We start from the raw sequence: 20,805 nt of genomic DNA on the forward strand, positions 1-20,805 counted from the left end.
TATTAAGCTCACCGTCATTAGATTATGGACAGTTAAGGCTGCCTTACATTCTAGTATTAAGCTCACCGTCATTAGATTATCAGGCTGCCTTACATTCTAGTATTAAGCTCACCGTCATTAGATTATGGACAGTTAAGGCTGCCTTACATTCTAGTATTAAGCTCACCGTCATTAGATTATGGACAGTTAAGGCTGCCTTACATTCTAGTATTAAGCTCACCGTCATTAGATTATGGAGAGTTAAGGCTGCCTTACATTCTAGTATTAAGCTCACCGTCATTAGATTATGGAGAGTTAAGGCTGCCTTACATTCTAGTATTAAGCTCACCGTCATTAGATTATGGAGAGTTAAGGCTGCCTTACATTCTAGTATTAAGCTCACCGTCATTAGATTATGGAGAGTTAAGGCTGCCTTACATTCTAGTATTAAGCTCACCGTCATTAGATTATGGACAGCTGCCTTACATTCTAGTATTAAGGCTGTTAAGGCTGCCTTACATTTAGTATTAAGCTCACGGTCATTAGATTATATTAAGGCTGCTCACCGTCATTAGATTATGGAGAGTTTAGGCTGCCTTACATTCTAGTATTAAGCTCACCGTCATTAGATTATGGACAGTTAAGGCTGCCTTACATTCTAGTATTAAGCTCACCGTCATTAGATTATGGAGAGTTAAGGCTGCCTTACATTCTAGTATTAAGCTCACCGTCATTAGATTATGGAGAGTTAAGGCTGCCTTACATTCTAGTATTAAGCTCACCGTCATTAGATTATGGACAGTTTAGGCTGCCTTACATTCTAGTATTAAGCTCACCGTCATTAGATTATGGACAGTGAAGGCTGCCTTACATTCTAGTATTAAGCTCACCGTCATTAGATTATGGACAGTTAAGGCTGCCTTACATTCTAGTATTAAGCTCACCGTCATTAGATTATGGACAGTTTAGGCTGCCTTACATTTGGAGTCACATGGGTCTAAACTGTTAAAGTAGTCATGTAGTACCTTGTGCTATTTTGGATCATGTCTTCAAAACTCATAGGGACATTGATAAGACTTTCACCACCACTTCTATCCTTCACATTGACCATTACAGTACAGCTCATGTGGATTTTTTCATTTTCCTCCCAACTGTTATGGATGTGGGCTAAGTGTGGACAAGAAATATAAATAGTTCTTGAAATAGGCGATTTTACTACATGTTGTAGTAAACAAGTTTGGTTATGAAAATTCATAAGATTGCTGTTATATCTGATGATGGTCTTCCAAACTCTTTGTTAACCAAATAATGGGCCATGACTAGACATCTTTGAATATTTGAAGTCCGTAGCATATATTTCGGCAGGTAAACCATGAATAATGATCCTGTGTGGTCTGATCATCTGATTTAGCCACGATGTACTGGTGTGACCAGATCATCTGATTTAGCCACGATGTACTGGTGTGACCAGATCATCTGATTTAGTCACAATGTCCTTGTGTGACCAGATCATCTGATTTAGTCACAATGTACTGGTGTGACCAGATCATCTGACTTAGTCACGATGTCCTTGTGTGACCAGATCATCTGATTTAGTCACAATATCCTTGTGTGACCAGATCATCTGATTTAGTCACAATATCCTTGTGTGACCAGATCATCTGATTTAGTCACAATGTCCTTGTGTGACCAGATCATCTGATTTAGTCACAATGTCCTTGTGTGACCAGATCATCTGATTTAGTCACGGTGTACTTGTGTGACCAGATCATCTGATTTAGTCACAATGTCCTTGTGTGACCAGATCATCTGATTTAGTCACGGTGTACTTGTGTGACCAGATCATCTGATTTAGTCACGATGTCCTTGTGTGACCAGATCTTCTGATTTAGTCACGATGTACTGGTGTGACCAGATCATCTGATTTAGTCACGATGTCCTTGTGTGACCAGATCTTCTGATTTAGTCACGATGTCCTTGTGTGACCAGATCTTCTGATTTAGTCACGATGTCCTTGTGTGACCAGATCTTCTGATTTAGTCACATTGTCTTTGTGTGACATGATCATCTGATTTCGTCACAATGTATTCAGATCAGTTGTTGTACAAATATTTACATAAAAAGTACATTGGTAATTATTCTTTATATATAACTGTTTATGAAGAGTGAAGTTCTTTGGGCGCTAAAGGCCTTTAGCTTTCGAGCAAAGTTCTATACCGGTAACATGGACAAGATGGCCACCACATGGTAACTTCTGATTGGTTTTAAATTCATATAACAGAAAATTGGTATGTAGGTTTGTTTCTACATCAGAAACACGATGGTGACATTTTGTTTTCTATTTGAACTAGATGGCCGTTACATAGTAGCTTTTGATTGGTTGAAAAGTCACCTGAGTGTTCAACTAAACTCAGATTCATCAAATTGTCCGAAATTTGGATGTCATCCGATTTCCGTGAAAATTAGATGTACCAGTATACTATATATAGTTTACCTTGATATCTAGTGTCAACATGGTACTTAGCGGGCCATGATACCTACTGGTCAGTCACAGATCATTGATAACGTGGGCCTCAACATAATTCGTAGGTGCATCATGGACTGCAGTATACTGTGGGCAGTAGGTATTCTGATGGACCTGAGAAGTGTTTAGTCTGTCATGGATGAGTGGAAAATGTGTCTCTAGGCATACTACTGTAAAATGAGAAATTGAAGTTTATCAGTGCAATTAGGAGAAATGTACACAAGTTCCACATGGTTGCGTTTCAGTGTAGTTCTGACAGTCTCGTCTTGATGACCTTTGAAAACGCCCCATAAATGAAGCCTTTTTTTAACTTTCTGGTTTTTCCAGTACTGTTTACACACTTTCTTGACATAAAGGATGATTGAATGACTAAATCTTTGGAAATTTATGCATTTATTCATTATCTTTGTTGACACATACCAAAAAAACCGGTGAACCATACCCGTAGCTCTGTACACCTGTTCTGACTACCGAGATTACACTATAAATAGAAAGGGTATTCCCCACTTGCATGACTTTAAAATTTATACCACTGTTTCTCAGCACTGTATTCAAACTGCGAAAAGGTACCCAGACCCCAGAGTGCTAAATATAGACTGCACCAAATGAAATAATTTTACAATATGAAATAACCTCAGCGAGATAATCATGCCTGTGATGCGTCTCCCTTGGCGAGGATCTTAACGGCTATATTCTCGTTCTTTTTTTTTTAGATATGATGAGTTTAAGATCGTTTGCAGTCTTCATTACGGCAAAGAAAAGATAGACATGGATGTGGTTACAACATGTAAGACCATCTCCAAGACTAAGCTGTGTGGACTGGAATGTATTCTCTGGGACGAATGGTACGTGATCCACAAGGCAACAATGGGTAGATGTTTTACAGCGTAGTCACCATTAATCAGACCATTAGTTTCCCCCACTTTGCGAGATATAATTATGGATATGAGTGTTAAATACACAAAATTTGGTAAAGGGACCAAGTACTGTATATCACTTATATTGCATGTTGGATTTGTTTTCACTCGAGGAGAGTCAATCGTGAATTCAAATCCCACACAATTATTCGTACAGAAAAAATTTGTGATGACATCCGTGCTGATTGGAGCCCAGATATCTAATAACCCATCATTAATTTAAAGTCATTTCTAGATCAGCGTTCATGAAATCATGCATTCACATATATGTTTGAACAGGTAAGTTTGCGAGATATAGTATTTGTGAATTCAAAGTGATTTTCTTTATATCATCAAGTTTAATTTTATCCTACTTTAAGGTCAAACAATCGGGGAGATAATGATTTGACACTTTTAGGAATTCATGGATTTCTTATTAAATCGTGGAAAACTAATTTTTCATGAAGTAGAGATTTTCTTTCGGAAAATAAATAAGTAAATAAATAGATAAATAAAGATAATTTTTCCATTACGTCAACAATATTAATTTACAATTAAACTTATTGATGTGATTTTCCAGGGTGAGTTTTGATGAAATCCCAGTCCAGGTGTTGCCCAGGGAAACACGAGTATGTATGACACTTTGTGGTGTCAAGGTGGTACCCAGTACAAACCAAAACAACACACAAGGAACCAAGGTTTTGTCAGCCCTAGGTGGAGTCACAGTACAACTTTATAACCAGAAAGGGTAAGTACGTCTCCTTTAGTGGAAGTTCCGAAACAGCAGTGTGTGCTGAGCAAAAATGTTTTCCTTTGAAGCAACATTTGCATCTAAGTTAGTTTAAGGTCATTTTTTAACTGTTGTAGTCAATTCACCAAAACTAACGTGTTTCATATAAATTTTATGTTCTGGTCAGTTTGAAGTAGTCACTCACTCAGCCAAAACTAACGTGTTTCATACAAATCGTATGTTTTGGTCAGTTTGAAGTAGTCACTCACTCAACCAAAACTAACGTGTTTCATACAAACTGTATGTTCTGGTCAGTTTGAAGTAGTCACTCACTCAACCAAAACTGTGATTCATAAAAGCACTGGTCAGGTCAAATTTTTACAGGACAATAAACATACATAGATATACACTCTCTGACATTTCATAATGTGTTTTAAGTTCTGTTTAAGTTATGTTGGTGTTGATGTTTGTGTTGTTTGTTTACCAGACACCTGGTCAGTGGTCACCTGTTGATGTTTGTGGGGTTAATTTACTAGACACCTTGTCAGTGGTCACCTGTTGATGTTTGTGGGGTTAATTTACTAGACACCTTGTCAGTGGCCACCTGTTGATATTTGTGGGGTTAATTTACTAGACACCTTGTCAGTGGCCACCTGTTGATGTTTGTGTTGTTTATTTTCCAGACACCTGGTCAACGGTCACCTGTTGATATTTGTGTTGTTTGTTTGCCAGACACCTGGTCAGTGGTCACCTGTTGATGTTTGTGGGGTTTGTTTACCAGACACCTGGTCAGTGGTCACCTGTTGATGTTGATGTGGTTTGTTTACCAGACACCTGGTCAGTGGTCACCTGTTGATATTTGTGTTGTTTGTTTACTAGACACCTGGTCAGTGGTCACCTGTTGATGTTGATGTTGATGTTGTTTATTTTCCAGACACCTGGTCAGTGGTCACCTGTTGATGTTGATGTTGATGTTGTTTTTTTTCCAGACACCTGATCAGTGGTCACCTGTTGATGTTTGTGTTGTTTGTTTACCAGACACCTGATCAGTGGTCACCTGTTGATGTTGATGTTGTTTATTTTCCAGACACCTGGTCAGCGGTCACCTGTTGATGTTTATGTTGTTTATTTTCCAGACACCTGATCAGTGGTCACCTGTTGGTCCCTTTGAAGATGTACAGTGTGGCTGACCCTTTCATTCCCTTCTGTTCATCACTACAGTCAGATGCTGCACTGATGCAGGTATGTAAACCAAGTATATCTTTCCATCAATCAAATTAATGTTGGTCCCCACCATATGTTATTTAAATGAAGACATGTCAGGTGTGTATTACTGTAGCTAAATTCCATCCCATGTACTTCAACATTGAATAATGGCATCTTCCTATATTTGAAATCATCTGTTGTAAATAATTCATTTAAAAAAACTAATGCTAAGTTCCATGAGTCCTCAAGTTTCCTAGTATTTAATTCTTTGTTCGATTAACGGCAATATGAATACAATCATGGCAAAGAACTCACTGCTGTCAATAAAGTATTTTTGGTGACATTTTATATAAATATTGACAAAATTAAACAACAGGAAAAATGTGTGGAATTGTTTAATTTAATACTAACTGACAGACATTTGATACATAAAGTATCAATATTTAGTCCACTATCATCAGATGGTGGATTTTTCAAATTGCCCTGTAACATCCGCAGTCTCTCTATCTGAAAACAAATCTTGTTACTGCTTTACTTAAAAATCTACCGGATAGTTATGGTTCAGAGTGCATCAGTAGGTTCCCCTTGGTCTCTAGTTTTCCCTTCTTTGAATTTGGGACTGATCAGAAAAATGAAATGCCTGACAGGCTACCATTTTCAATTTTGATGGGTTTTTCTAAAATATCATTATTATGTAGGTTCCTCATGGTCCCTAGTTGTACCTGTTTAATTTTAGGATTGTTCAGAAAAACAAAATGGCTGACAGGCTGCCATGTTTGACTCTGGAAGTATCTTCTCTTCAAGAAAGCTCTTTCTTGAAAGTTTGCTATCACTATTTCTTGAGAAGCACTGGAGGATCTTTCTCAATGTTTGTATGTAGATTCCCCTTATTTCCTAGTTGTGCCCTTTTGATGTTGAGACTGATTAGAAAAACAAAATTGTTTATAGGCAGCCATCTTGAATTTTTATTACAAGATGGATCTTTAATGAATTTCGATGTGAAAAATTACCAGAATCTGAGTTATACACAGCAAGCTCCCTATTTATGTTGATCAAAATTTATTGTTTGCTGTTAAAAGTTCTTATTTCATTTTAGATCAATCTGCCAGACTTTGGAAAACAAATTGTGTTCCCAGAAGTTTATGTGTCAAAACACTGGTAAAGTATTATGAAATATTTCAATAAAATGTGGTTAAAGTATTTGTGAAATTTTTTGAGAGTCTGTCATGTGTTGTGGTGTAGGATGGGGATATTCCACCCAAGGGATCACAAAATATAAAACCTTAGGCTTTGCTGAGTATTTTACAACCTTCTGTGACATAGAGGTTGAAATTTCCCATCCTCCACCCACACAAGTGAAAGAACATTTTTTCTCTCATGTCTGTAGCATAACTTTGCTTACATTTAAATAAGAATTGCTGTCATTCTGTCATTAAAAGAAATATATATATATATATATATATATATACATTCAGGTAAATTTTATGTGTGGTATTTGTTACATAAAACCTGATTGGTCACATATCCACTGTCTGAGGTAACTAGTACACTAGAAACACTGATTAATGTTTGGTTCATGTGTGTTGTAATAACTGTCAAGTTAAAAATGATCTTTATAATCACAGATCAATATTTGATATACTTACTACTCAGTCATAACCGCATTTCCATTTACCATACCACTGGTAATTTTCATGAGTGGAAATTTTTTTCAATAGTTACTCTGTGAAATAAGATATTTTTGGTGGTACTGCGAAATAACAAAAATATCATTCCAGTGACAATAATCTGCTAGTCTGTAATTTTAATTGGTAATATTAGTCCACATTTTTTACCAAACGGCACAAAATGGGTGGCCCTGTTGACAGGATGCTTTAGATATTCTATCATGTATGTATGCATTAAGTATTACCACAATTCTAAATCAAGTTACTAAGTTTCTTCAAAATCCCACAAAAAACCCACAATCAAGGTCACAGGTTTTAATTGTGTTGAAATCATCAAATGATTTTTCCTTCAAAATAACCAAAATGCCTGCTGGGATTAAGGGTTACTAAGTTTGTTCAAATGATTGACCTTGACCCACTTTTAAGATCATAGGGGTCAAATGTGCTAGGAATTTGAAATTTCTACTTTTCGACAAGCATAAGGTCCTTGGTCGTGGTATTTCTATAGAAACATGGTGGAAGAATACCCAACTTACAAGGTTTTCTGTGTAGTCTGCAGAACAAGTGATTCAGGCCTGTTAGTCCTCTTCTTTTATGCTAATTTCAGTGAGAAGAAGCCATTCTCATCGTTGTTGCCCGAGATACAGAAGATAGTGACTGATACCATGGAGAAGGACTGTGTTACTTCGTGAGTATACCTGATTCTTCACTCACTTGATACCAGTTTTGTGGAGGAAGATACTGCGCTCCATATGTTTGATAAAATGCTTGTTATATAGAGGTCCAATTTGATCCAATTAAAACCAAAAAATTGCACTGTTTTCAGAAGTACACTACTTCCTTTATAAACAAACTGTAATATTTAACACTGAGAAGCAATAAAAATGGTTTGTTTGGGGAAACTATGAAATCTTTAAAATTGAAATGAAAAATTTAACAATGAAGTTTGGTTTGTAACAACCAAAAGTGATGCAAAGCTTTATCAAATTTTTTATTATAGTTTGTGTTGTAAAGGACAACTGTAGTTAAGGTCATGGTTGGTAGATACTCTGAGGGTAGCAAAGATATTCTTGTCTATCATTTACCTGTTTGAAATATTTTAATGTAGTGTCAAGTTCTATCATCTGACACTAGAGAAATTTCAACCCAATTAGTTTGTATCATAATGTGATCTACAAAAAGAGATGAACAAAAATGTGATATTTATATCTCATACTTTTCTATTTTCAAAATATTATTCAACCAATATCTACAATGAGGATTTCACTCGTATGTAAATTTATCCAACAGTTGTCAGGCTGATGAGTTAGAGATACTATGGCGTTACCGCAACTATCTACACTGTTTCCCGAATGTGTTGCCATGGATACTGCAGGGTGTGTTGCGATGGGACTGGGGTAGCTTGTCTGAGGTTTACTCATTACTACAGAGTTGGGATGGTATAGACCCAATGCAGGCATTGGAGCTTCTCCTACCACAGTAAGTCATACTGTCATTGTGTCAACTTCATCTACCTTTCTGCACTAAGGTAATCTTTTTAGCCTGTTGTTATGGTGATAGGTTGTTCTAATTGTCCTGTGTCCGTGGTCAAATCGAATGTCGTCCTTTGGTTATCTATCAGCAGTTCTTGTTATCACTATTTTTTGAGAATAAAGTTTCATTATTGGGAGGTTTCCCTATATGATCCCAAATGATGCCCTTTCAAGGTCACAGATTTCAAATATGTCATAACATAAACAATCTCTTCCAAGCATCTTATAAATACCTAGAATCGTGGTATTTGACTTTGAAGCTCAACAAAGTTATGACATTTTATGATGTATAATAACACAAGGTCAAATATAATCCACAAACGACTTCTTCTAATGAACATTTAATCCCATAATCATGAGATTTGTTATAAAGGATCCAACAAGTTGTGCGAAAAGAAGTGACCTTGACCAATTTTTCAACATATTCAAAATTACTGGGGTCAAATTTTGAAAAATGCCTCGAGAATTTGTACAAGAAAAAATATTTTTAGCATTGCAGTATAAAACAGCTGTTCAAAATTTGCACAAAGGAATTAAAATGAAATATATTCCAGTAATGAATCCATCAGTTGTATATAAATGATGTTTAGTCTGGAGTGTATAAGCATGTTTATTTTAATGTTGGTTGAAATGATCTTGATTCTTGAATAATACCATGAATTATCTCTCAACATTAAATTAATGATATTCAATATCAGTACATTACAATATATAAACTACAATGGGATGGTTAATTTGTGTATTTCTTTTTCTGATAACAGATATCCTGATATTACTGTGAGGAAATTTGCTGTTGACTGTCTCAAGACAATGGCAACGGATGACCTTAATGAGTTCATACCACAGCTTATCCAGGTAATATCACAATCCTGTACAAAAGGCAAAATGGACCTGTATTGCCTGTCAGGTGGATCTGGATAATCTTTGACATTTTGTTTGTTGGTTTTTTTTTTTGGTTTCATCACTGACAGATATTCTTCTATATTATAAATATAAATCAAAGATGATAAGTATCACCTGTGAGTTTGCATGACTGGAGGTTATAGGGTCATGGTTCAAAGGTCAAGGTCAGATTTTTTTCTCTCTTATTTTCAGACAGTATCCATATTTGCAGCAAGGCAACTACTTATTCCTGTAAACCAAAAAAAAATCACATTCAACTTTCAATTTTTTGTATAATGACAGAGTATTTTAAATTCTTATTTGCAAATATTCAGCTTTCTTGATATAATTCAGTTACCATGACAACTCTTACGATGATTCAGAATTATTATAATTTCTTTCTTCAGGCCCTGAAATATGAAAGTTACCATGCCTCCGACCTGTCTCGTATGCTCCTGGAACAGTCATGCAAAAGTATCAGATTTGCTCACAAGTTCTTCTGGTAAGGTATCTTCATCGTGTTGTAGTGACCACTGAGTGAAGTCATATAATTAACATGTACCAGCTAGCTGTAATTATCTGTTGTGTGTGTCAATTGTGTTTAGTATCATGCTTTTTAAACTTATTTTAAATTTGATAAATATGGCTGTTATGTAATGTTCAGAGGTTTGGAATGTTCAGTTTTTTTTATTTGAGAAAGAAGAAGAAAGATGTAAGGTTGTCATGTGTGGGAAATGATACTTTGGTTATCAATATCTATATCACTATTTTGGTTTAGGTAATCAATACATTACATGTATCGTTTATTTGGATAATCAATATTTAATCAATAATCATAATCAATAATACTTGGTATATAGATATAATGACTATTTACCTGGTATATAGATATAATGACTATTTACCTGGTATATAGATATAATGACTATTTACCTGGTATATAGATATAATGACTATTTACCTGGTATATAGATATAATGACTATTTACCTGGTATATAGATATAATGACTATTTACCTGGTATATAGATATAATGACTATTTACCTGGTATATAGATATAATGACTATTTACCTGGTATATAGATATAATGACTATTTACCTGGTATATAGATATAATGACTATTTACCTGGTATATAGATATAATGACTATTTACCTGGTATATAGATATAATGACTATTTTCCTGGTATATAGATATAATGACTATTTACCTGGTGTATAGATATAATGACCATTTACCTGGTATATAGATATAATGACTATTTACCTGGTATATAGATATAATGACCATTTACCTGGTATATAGATATAATGACTATTTACCTGGTGTATAGATATAATGACTATTTACCTGGTATATAGATATAATGACTATTTACCTGATATATAGATATAATGACTATTTACCTGGTATATAGATATAATGACCATTTACCTGGTATATAGATATAATGACTATTTACCTGGTGTATAGATATAATGACCATTTACCTGGTATATAGATATAATGACTATTTACCTGGTATATAGATATAATGACCATTTACCTGGTATATATATATAATGACTATTTACCTGGTATATAGATATAATGACTATTTACCTGGTATATAGATATGATGACTATTTACCTGGTATATAGATATAATGACTATTTACCTGGTATATAGATATAATGACTATTTACCTGGTATATAGATATAATGACTATTTACCTGGTATATATATATAATGACTATTTACCTGGTATATAGATATAATGACTATTTACCTGGTATATAGATATAATGACTATTTACCTGGTATATAGATATAATGACTATTTACCTGGTATATAGATATGATGACTATTTACCTGGTATATAGATATGATGACTATTTACCTGGTATATAGATATAATGACCATTTACCTGGTATATAGATATAATGACTATTTACCTGGTGTATAGATATAATGACTGTGTACCTGGTATATAGATATAATGACTATTTACCTGGTATATAGATATAATGACCATTTACCTGGTGTATAGATATAATGACTGTGTACCTGGTATATAGATATAATGACTATTTACCTGGTATATAGATATAATGACTATTTACCTGGTATATAGATATAATGACTATTTACCTGGTATATAGATATAATGACTATTTACCTGGTATATAGATATAATGACTATTTACCTGGTATATAGATATAATGACTATTTACCTGATATATAGATATAATGACCATTTACCTGGTATATAGATATAATGACTATTTACCTGGTATATAGATATAATGACTGTGTACCTGGTATATAGATATAATGACTATTTACCTGGTGTATAGATATAATGACTATTTACCTGGTATATAGATATAATGACTATTTACCTGGTATATAGATATAATGACTATTTACCTGGTATATAGATATAATGACCATTTACCTGGTATATAGATATAATGACTATTTACCTGGTGTATAGATATAATGACCATTTACCTGGTATATAGATATAATGACCATTTACCTGGTGTATAGATATAATGACTGTGTACCTGGTATATAGATATAATGACTATTTACCTGGTATATAGATATAATGACTATTTACCTGGTATATAGATATAATGACTATTTACCTGGTATATAGATATAATGACCATTTACCTGGTATATAGATATAATGACCATTTACCTGGTGTATAGATATAATGACTATTTACCTGGTATATAGATATAATGACCATTTACCTGGTGTATAGATATAATGACTGTGTACCTGGTATATAGATATAATGACTATTTACCTGGTATATAGATATAATGACTATTTACCTGGTATATAGATGTAATGACTATTTACCTGGTATATAGATATAATGACTATTTACCTGGTACACTATGTACTATGTACCTGGTACACTATATACTATGTACCTGGTACACTATGTACTATGTACACTATGTACCTAATACACTATGTACTATGTACCTGGTACACTATGTACTATGTACCTGGTACACTATGTACCTGGTACACTATGTATTATGTACCTGGTACACTATGTACTATGTACCTTGTACACTATATACTATGTACCTGGTACACTATGTACCTGGTGCGCTATGTACTATGTACCTGATACACTATGTACTATGTACCTGGTACACTATGTACTATGTACACTATGTACCTGGTACACTGGTACACTATGTACCTGGTACACTATGTACTATTTACCTGGTACACTATGTACTATGAACCTGGTAACCAATGGATATATTAATTTATCATGTTTATATCAGGTTGTTGAAAGGAGCAGCACAGGACAGTATCTACAAGCATCGATATGAGCTGATGTTCGTTGCTTTAGTAAGTGTGGCAGGCGACGCCCTCTACCAGGAGTTCAGAAAACAGGAAGAGCTGGTGAAGATCTTAACGACTGCTGCTGAGAAAGTCCAGGTATCAAAGGAAAAAGACGTAAGTATACAAGCAGGCATGAGTTGTAAACATGACAAAGTCAGATTTAAGTACAATTAAATTTTTTTTTAGTCCAGAAAAGAAGGGGAAAAGTACATCAGTAACGATGTCTCACTTCAAGAAATTGTGTATATTAATCAAATGCAGCACAATGTCAATTTCGCTTGAAATTTGATACATATCTCTTGTTACAACTTCATACACATCTCCAAAAAACAGTCTTAACATTTTTTTGTCCTTGAACCTGGTCAGTCAGATTGAGGTCATTGCACCATCAATTCTCGTTCAATCTCTGATGAAAGTCATATATTTTTCGTTGTTTACAGGGAACTTTGAAGCGAGAACTGCAGGCTTTGTTTGACTTGTTTGAGGATCGTGGCAGTATTTTGTTGCCATATAACCCTGGCTTGGCTGTGTCAGGGATAGATCTCAAGGTCAGTGAAGGGGGTACCTACATTGGGTTTTATTGTCAGGGATAGATCTCAAGGTCAGTGAAGGGGGTACCTACATTGGGTTTTATTGTCAGGGGTAGATCTCAAGGTCAGTGAAGGGGGTACCTACATTGGGTTTTATTGTCAGGGGTAGATCTCAAGGTCAGTGAAGGGGGTACCTACATTGGGTTTTATTGTCAGGGGTAGATCTCAAGGTCAGTGAAGGGGGTACCTACATTGGGTTTTATTGTCAGGGGTAGATCTCAAGGTCAGTGAAGGGGGTACCTACATTGGGTTTTATTGTCAGGGCTCGATCTCAAGGTCAGTGAAGGGGTTATCTATATTTTCAGTGAATGTTCCATCACCTATTTTGAAGCAGTATATAAAATTTCCCTAATCACGATATAATATAATTGAATGATCATGATTTTGGTATAAAAACTAATTTATTACTGAACTATCAAGGACAGGAAGAGTTTTGATAATGTACAAGAAAGCCAAGATCAGTTACATGTTATGTTGAAGAAGAGTGATTGTGTTCTGCTTCATCTGTCACACACACAATGTAAATTTTGGTGAATTTAAAGGAGTTGAAAACATAACCTTCCAAATAAAAACAACATATTTTTTGTTATAGTCTTGTTCCTACTTTACCTCGAATGCTTTGCCTCTGAAACTGGTGTTCAGGAGTACCAACATCAAGAATGAGCCAATATATGTCATGTTCAAGGTGAGAGTCTCGTTGATTAATAATTCTACCTGTTTTATCCCCACTACCTTCAGTATGTAATACTCCTACCTGTTTTATCCTCACGACCTTCAGTATGTAATAATCTTACCTGTTTTATCCTCACGACCTTCAGTATGTAATACTCCTACCTGTTTTATCCTCACTACCTTCAGTATGTAATAATCTTACCTGTTTTATCCTCACGACCTTCAGTATATAATAATCCTACCTGTTTTATCCTCACGACCTTCAGTATGTAATAATCTTACCTGTTTTATCCTCACGACCTTCAGTATGTAATACTCCTACCTGTTTTATCCTCACGACCTTCAGTATGTAATACTCCTACCTGTTTTATCCTCACGACCTTCAGTATGTAATAATCTTACCTGTTTTATCCTCACGACCTTCAGTATATAATAATCCTACCTGTTTTATCCTCACGACCTTCAGTATATAATAATCCTACCTGTTTTATCCTCGCTACCTTCAGTATGTAATAATCCTACCTGTTTTATCCTCACTACCTTTAGTATCATAAACCTTCAGACATAGTTCGGTCAAAATCTCCATAACTGTTTATGAAAAGAAGTTAAATTTGGTATGACATAAGCTCACCGGTCCTTGGGACCATGTCAGCTAAAATTACTGTTAATAATGATTGTGTTCTATGTATCAGGTGGGAGATGATCTCAGACAGGACATGCTGACGATGCAAATGGTGAAGATTATGGACAGACTGTGGTTACGAGCTGGACTGGACCTCAAAATGATAACATTTGCTTGTCTTGCTACTGGACCCAAAAGGGGTGAGTCAGGAATTTTTCGGGAGGAGTAATATACTGGTAATAGTAAATACTGATGACGTAACATAGTTTGTTGTTTGTAGTAAAAGGGAACATAATACGTTCTGCTTTTCTTCAGGTGTAATCGAGCTAGTCATGGAATCTGACACACTGCGAAGAATTCAGGTATCATACGGGGTGATTGGATCCTTCAAAGATCGACCAATCAAAGAGTGGCTTCAGAAACACAACCCCACGGAACTGGAATACCAGAAGGTAACACCTGGTGTAGGGTGTACTGTAGGTCATTACACAGTGTAGGGTGTTGTGTGTACTGTAGGTCATTACACTGTGTAGGGTGTTGTGTGTACTGTAGGTCATTACACTGTATATGGTGTTGTTTGTGTACTGTAGGTCATTACACCGTGTAGGGTGTTGTGTGTGTACTGTAGGTCATTACACTGTGTAGGGTGTTGTGTGTACTGTAGGTCATTACACTGTGTATGGTGTTGTGTGTGTACTGTAGGTCATTACAATCAGACTGTAGGGTGTTGTGTGTGTAATGTAGGTCATTACAATCAGACTGTAGGGTGTTGTGTGTGTACTGTAGGTCATTACAATCAGACTGTGTAGGGTGTTGTGTGTACTGTAGGTCATTACACTGTGTAGGGTGTTGTGTATGTACTGTAGGTCATTACACCGTGTAGGGTGTTGTGTGTGTACTGTAGGTCATTACAATCAGACTGTGTAGGGTATTGTGTGTGTACTGTAGGGCATTACACTGTGTATGGTGTTGTGTGTACTGTAGGTCATTACACTGTGTAGGGTTTTGTGTGTGTACAGTAGGTCATTACACTGTGTAGGGTGTTGTGTGTACTGTAGGTCATTACACTGTGTATGGTGTTGTGTGTGTACTGTAGGTCATTACAATCAGACTGTAGGGTGTTGTGTGTGTACTGTAGGTCATTACAATCAGACTGTAGGGTGTTGTGTGTGTACTGTAGGTCATTACAATCAGACTGTGTAGGGTGTTGTGTGTACTGTAGGTCATTACACTGTGTAGGGTGTTGTGTATGTACTGTAGGTCATTACACCGTGTAGGGTGTTGTGTGTGTACTGTAGGTCATTACACTGTGTATGGTGTTGTGTGTACTGTAGGTCATTACACTGTGTAGGGTGTTGTGTGTGTACTGTAGGTCATTACACTGTGTAGGGTGTTGTGTGTGTACTGTAGGTCATTACACTGTGTAGGGTGTTGTGTGTGTACTGTAGGTCATTACACTGTGTAGGGTGTTGTGTGTGTACTGTAGGTCATTACACTGTGTAGGGTGTTGTGTGTGTACTGTAGGTCATTACAATCAGACTGTGTAGGGTGTTGTGTGTGTACTGTAGGTCATTACAATCAGGCCATGGAGAATTTCACCAGTTCCTGTGCTAGCTACTGTGTGTAAATATATACAATGTGTTTTGTAGGCTGTGGAGAATTTCACTAGTTCCTGTGTTGGCTACTGTGTGCAGATATATAAATGTGTTTTGTAGGCTGTGGAGAATTTCACCAGTTCCTGTGCTGGCTACTGTGTGGCAACTTATATCCTTGGGATTTGTGACCGCCACAATGACAACATCATGCTGAAACAGTCTGGGCATATGTTCCACATAGATTTCAACAAGTTTTTGGGAGATTCCCAGATGTTTGGAAATATCAAAAGGTAGCACTCTAGAGATAAAGGCCCTTTAGATAGCTTGTTAACTCTGGTACCTCAAAGCGTTAAAATTTGTTAAATCTGCCATAAAATATCAATCAAGGTCAAGTTGATAACCAAAATGAAGGTAGCACCCCTGTCCTTTGTATGTGTTACTCTGGAGTACAGAAAGATACATTGATTGTGATACACTATAAGTATATACCATATAAGTCAGGGACACAGTTTTTGTCCATTTTCTCCATTATCCTTTGTGTATAAACTTAATAGTCGTCATGTTTTGTCAGTCATCATGCTCCATCTACCATGCACAAACTTTCCATTCAAATGACTTCTCTATAACCAAAAGGCCTTGGGTGCTAATAATAGGCCTGTGACAGGATGAGATAAAGGGCTACCAAGTTTGTTAAAATTAATGACCTTGACATACTTTTAAGGTCACAGGGGTCAAATGTATTGAAATATTTTAAACAACTTCTCAGTGACCAAAAAGTCCATGGTGCTGATATTGGGCCTGTAGCCTGTTTGGATGAAGGGCTTCCAATTCTAGTACATATTGACTCTGGCTAAAATTGAAAAATCTTTTTCTCTCAATAATCACATTTTAATAGAACTTGGTATGCACTGATATATCAATAAGATCTCAGATCACCTTCATTTTAAATTACAGAGTTATGGCCCTTTGCAGGTTTATTACCATGGCAACTTGTCAACATGATCACTTAAGTAAATGTGTTTGGTTGAGATTTGTCAAGTGACTATTTAGGCCATTGGGCCTTAATCTTGTTTACTTGTATTTGAAAATAAATCACAGTCATATGAACTTTAATTTCCAGAGACCGAGTGCCATTTGTTTTGACCTCTGATATGGCATATGTGATAAACAATGGAGAAAAACGAAGTGACCGTTTCCAGAACTTCATCGACCAGTGCTGTCAAGCGTTCAATATCATCAGGAAAAACGCTAACCTATTCCTTAACCTGTTCGCTCTGGTAAAAGTTATTTTAGTTAATGCTTTTAACTTGCATAGCAGATTTAAGTTAAATCTATTATTTTGGAGTTTTTTTTTTAAAACTTTTGACTTCTGTCATTCTTGTGTAATCTTCTCAAAGTGGAAGATCAGTAAGGCTCGTGATGTTAGGCCAGTTGTATGCTTTGCCAAAGGTTTATAGAATCCTAGGGGATCAAACTGACAAATATGTACAAGATATTGTATTTGTTAAACATTATAGTGACACTGGAGAAAGTTTAATATATGTAAATTATACCTGTCATATCCTATAGGGACCTGGAGATGGGGCCCCACAATAGAATTTAGACAGTAACTTCAAAAACCTATCATTCCTTAGTCCTATTTCAAGAATGAAATTCATTCAAATTTTGTCTGAAGCATCATTAGGGATGGGTAATGAATTCTTAGCTACTATGGCAATGGATAAGTTTAGCAAGATGTGACTGTAAAAAGCTATTCTTTCTGAATATCAGGGTAAATTGTCAACGAAATTTGGTCTGAAAAATCTTCTTTTTTCAATTCAGAAAGTTGATTAAACTCCAAAGGAACTTAGGAGTCAGGGGCAAAAAGCAACGTTAGATGATATTTTGCTCTAAAATGCTTCCCTTCCTTAATACTTGAATGTATTTCAGCTAAATTTGGTCTGGAACATATTAGACGTGCATGAATTGATCATGTGGTTGTTCTGCATGACTAAATTTATTTTTTCTGGTTTGTTCCAAGATCCAACATAACTGTTTTCTGTGGTCTGTCTCTCCACCTGTCTGTCCCTACATCTGTCAATTGTCAGATGACCATTATAGAACTCCACTTGGTCCCTAGTTGTGCAAGATCAAATTTGTGTATAAATCCAAAATAAAATGGCCGCTAGACACACAGTTATCACAATATTTCTTGGGACTATTAATTTTTTTGTCATTTCATAGGGCCTGTTTCTCTCTCTTATAGAGAAATGAATTTTAGACATTTTGTTTTCAAACTCCTTAAATACTTTGATGTCATTTGTGAAAAGGCTCACAACACTTCTCATTATTTCTGTTCAGTAAATCATTATAACATTAACAGTCCTGTAAAATCCGTATAAGAGTTTCTCATTGGTTCATAATAGTACAAACTTGTGTAATTTTCAGACTGATCAGAAGAAACAAAATGGCCGTCAGGAAGCCATCTTTGATTTTGACAGAGATTGCTGTTGCTCTCACTTAAGACACTTTAGACAGAGGGATCATGCATAGAAAACAGTGTTATAGAATACAAAGAAAGATCACAAAATGTTGAGATCTTTTTAAAATATATTTGATATGTTGATTGTTTTGTAGATGACGAGGGCAGGGATCCCGGGAGTCAGTGAGAATTCTGCTATGTATATCCAGAAAGCGCTGTTACCCAAACAAACTGATGCTCAGGCCTCGGCCATCTTTACAAGGTAACATTGATCAGACAGTCAGCTGTTACACTACCAAAGTACAGTCTGTCCTGTTATGTTGTCAGACAGACAGCTGTTACTCTACCAAAGTACGGTCTGTCCTGTTATGATGTCAGTCAGCTGTTACACTACCAAAGTACAGTCTGTCCTGTTATGATGTCAGACAGCTGTTACACTACCAAAGTACTGTCTGACCTGTTATCATGTCAGACAGTCAACTGTTACACTACCAAAGTACAGTCTGTTCTGTTATGTTGTCAGACAGCTGTTACACTACCAAAGTACATTCTGTCCTGTTATGATGTCAAACAGACAGTTGTTACACTACCAAAGTATAGTTTGTCCTGTTATGTTGTCAGACAGCTGTTACACTACCAAAGTACAGTGTGTCCTGTTATGTTTTCAGACAGACAGCTGTTACACTACCAAAGTACAGTGTGTCCTGTTATGTTTTCAGACAGACAGCTGTTACACTACCAAAGTACAGTCTGTCCTGTTATGTTTTCAGACAGACAGCTGTTACACTACCAAAGTACAGTCTGTCCTGTTATGTTTTCAGACAGACAGCTGTTACACTACCAAAGTACAGTGTGTCCTGTTATGTTGTCAGACAGTCAGCTGTTACACTACCAAAGTACAGTCTGTCCTGTTATGTTGTCAGACAGCTGTTACACTACCAAAGTACATTCTGTCCTGTTATGATGTCAAACAGACAGCTGTTACACTACCAAAGTACAGTGTGTCCTGTTATGTTGTCAGACAGTTAGCTGTTACACTACCAAAGTACATTCTGTCCTGTTATGATGTCAAACAGACAGCTGTTACACTACCAAAGTACAGTCTGTCCTGTTATGTTGTCAGACAGCTGTTACACTACCAAAGTATAGTCTGTCCTGTTATGTTGTCAGACAGTCAGCTGTTACACTACCAAAGTACAGTGTGTCCTGTTATGTTGTCAGACAGCTGTTACACTACCAAAGTACATTCTGTCCTGTTATGTTGTCAGACAGTCAGCTGTTACACTACCAAAGTACATTCTGTCCTGTTATGTTGTCAGACAGCTGTTACACTACCAAAGTACAGTGTGTCCTGTTATGTTGACAGACAGCTGGTACACTACCAAAGTACAGTCTGTCCTGTTATGTTGTCAGACAGACAGCTGTTACACTACCAAAGTACAGTCTGACCTGTTATGATGTCAGACAGTCAGCTGTTACACTACCAAAGTACAGTCTGTCCTGTTATGTTGTCAGACAGACAGCTGTTACACTACCAAAGTACAGTGTGTCCTGTTATGTTGTCAGACAGTCAGCTGTTACACTACCAAAGTACATTCTGTCCTGTTATGATGTCAAACAGACAGCTGTTACACTACCAAAGTACAGTCTGTCCTGTTATGTTGTCAGACAGCTGTTACACTACCAAAGTATAGTCTGTCCTGTTATGTTGTCAGACAGTCAGCTGTTACACTACCAAAGTACAGTGTGTCCTGTTATGTTGTCAGACAGCTGTTACACTACCAAAGTACATTCTGTCCTGTTATGTTGTCAGACAGTCAGCTGTTACACTACCAAAGTACATTCTGTCCTGTTATGTTGTCAGACAGCTGTTACACTACCAAAGTACAGTGTGTCCTGTTATGTTGACAGACAGCTGGTACACTACCAAAGTACAGTCTGTCCTGTTATGTTGTCAGACAGACAGCTGTTACACTACCAAAGTACAGTCTGACCTGTTATGATGTCAGACAGTCAGCTGTTACACTACCAAAGTACAGTCTGTCCTGTTATGTTGTCAGACAGACAGCTGTTACACTAC

General features: G+C 36.2%; 1 protein-coding gene across 1 annotated transcript in view; it reads left to right on the forward strand.

The window, feature by feature from the left end:
• LOC132544890 (phosphatidylinositol 4-phosphate 3-kinase C2 domain-containing subunit beta-like) overlaps positions 1-20,805 on the forward strand; it is a gene marked incomplete at its 5' end in the record, with an annotated part of 71,060 nt that overhangs the window by 35,451 nt on the left and 14,804 nt on the right. Inside the window, 16 exons of the mRNA XM_060208540.1 lie at positions 3,217-3,348; positions 3,980-4,147; positions 5,266-5,371; positions 6,432-6,493; positions 7,610-7,690; positions 8,293-8,481; positions 9,296-9,389; positions 9,824-9,918; positions 12,725-12,899; positions 13,226-13,333; positions 13,968-14,060; positions 14,740-14,869; positions 14,985-15,121; positions 16,385-16,554; positions 17,385-17,541; positions 18,881-18,987. Of these exons, the coding sequence (XP_060064523.1) occupies positions 3,217-3,348; positions 3,980-4,147; positions 5,266-5,371; positions 6,432-6,493; positions 7,610-7,690; positions 8,293-8,481; positions 9,296-9,389; positions 9,824-9,918; positions 12,725-12,899; positions 13,226-13,333; positions 13,968-14,060; positions 14,740-14,869; positions 14,985-15,121; positions 16,385-16,554; positions 17,385-17,541; positions 18,881-18,987 (2,004 nt within the window). The remainder of the gene's footprint in view (positions 1-3,216; positions 3,349-3,979; positions 4,148-5,265; positions 5,372-6,431; positions 6,494-7,609; positions 7,691-8,292; positions 8,482-9,295; positions 9,390-9,823; positions 9,919-12,724; positions 12,900-13,225; positions 13,334-13,967; positions 14,061-14,739; positions 14,870-14,984; positions 15,122-16,384; positions 16,555-17,384; positions 17,542-18,880; positions 18,988-20,805) is intronic.

Source organism: Ylistrum balloti, unplaced genomic scaffold (genome assembly GCF_031769215.1).
Source record: "Ylistrum balloti isolate Yb309-2 unplaced genomic scaffold, AGI_CSIRO_Ybal_v1 Utg369812, whole genome shotgun sequence".
In the NCBI taxonomy this organism is placed as follows: domain Eukaryota; kingdom Metazoa; phylum Mollusca; class Bivalvia; order Pectinida; family Pectinidae; genus Ylistrum; species Ylistrum balloti.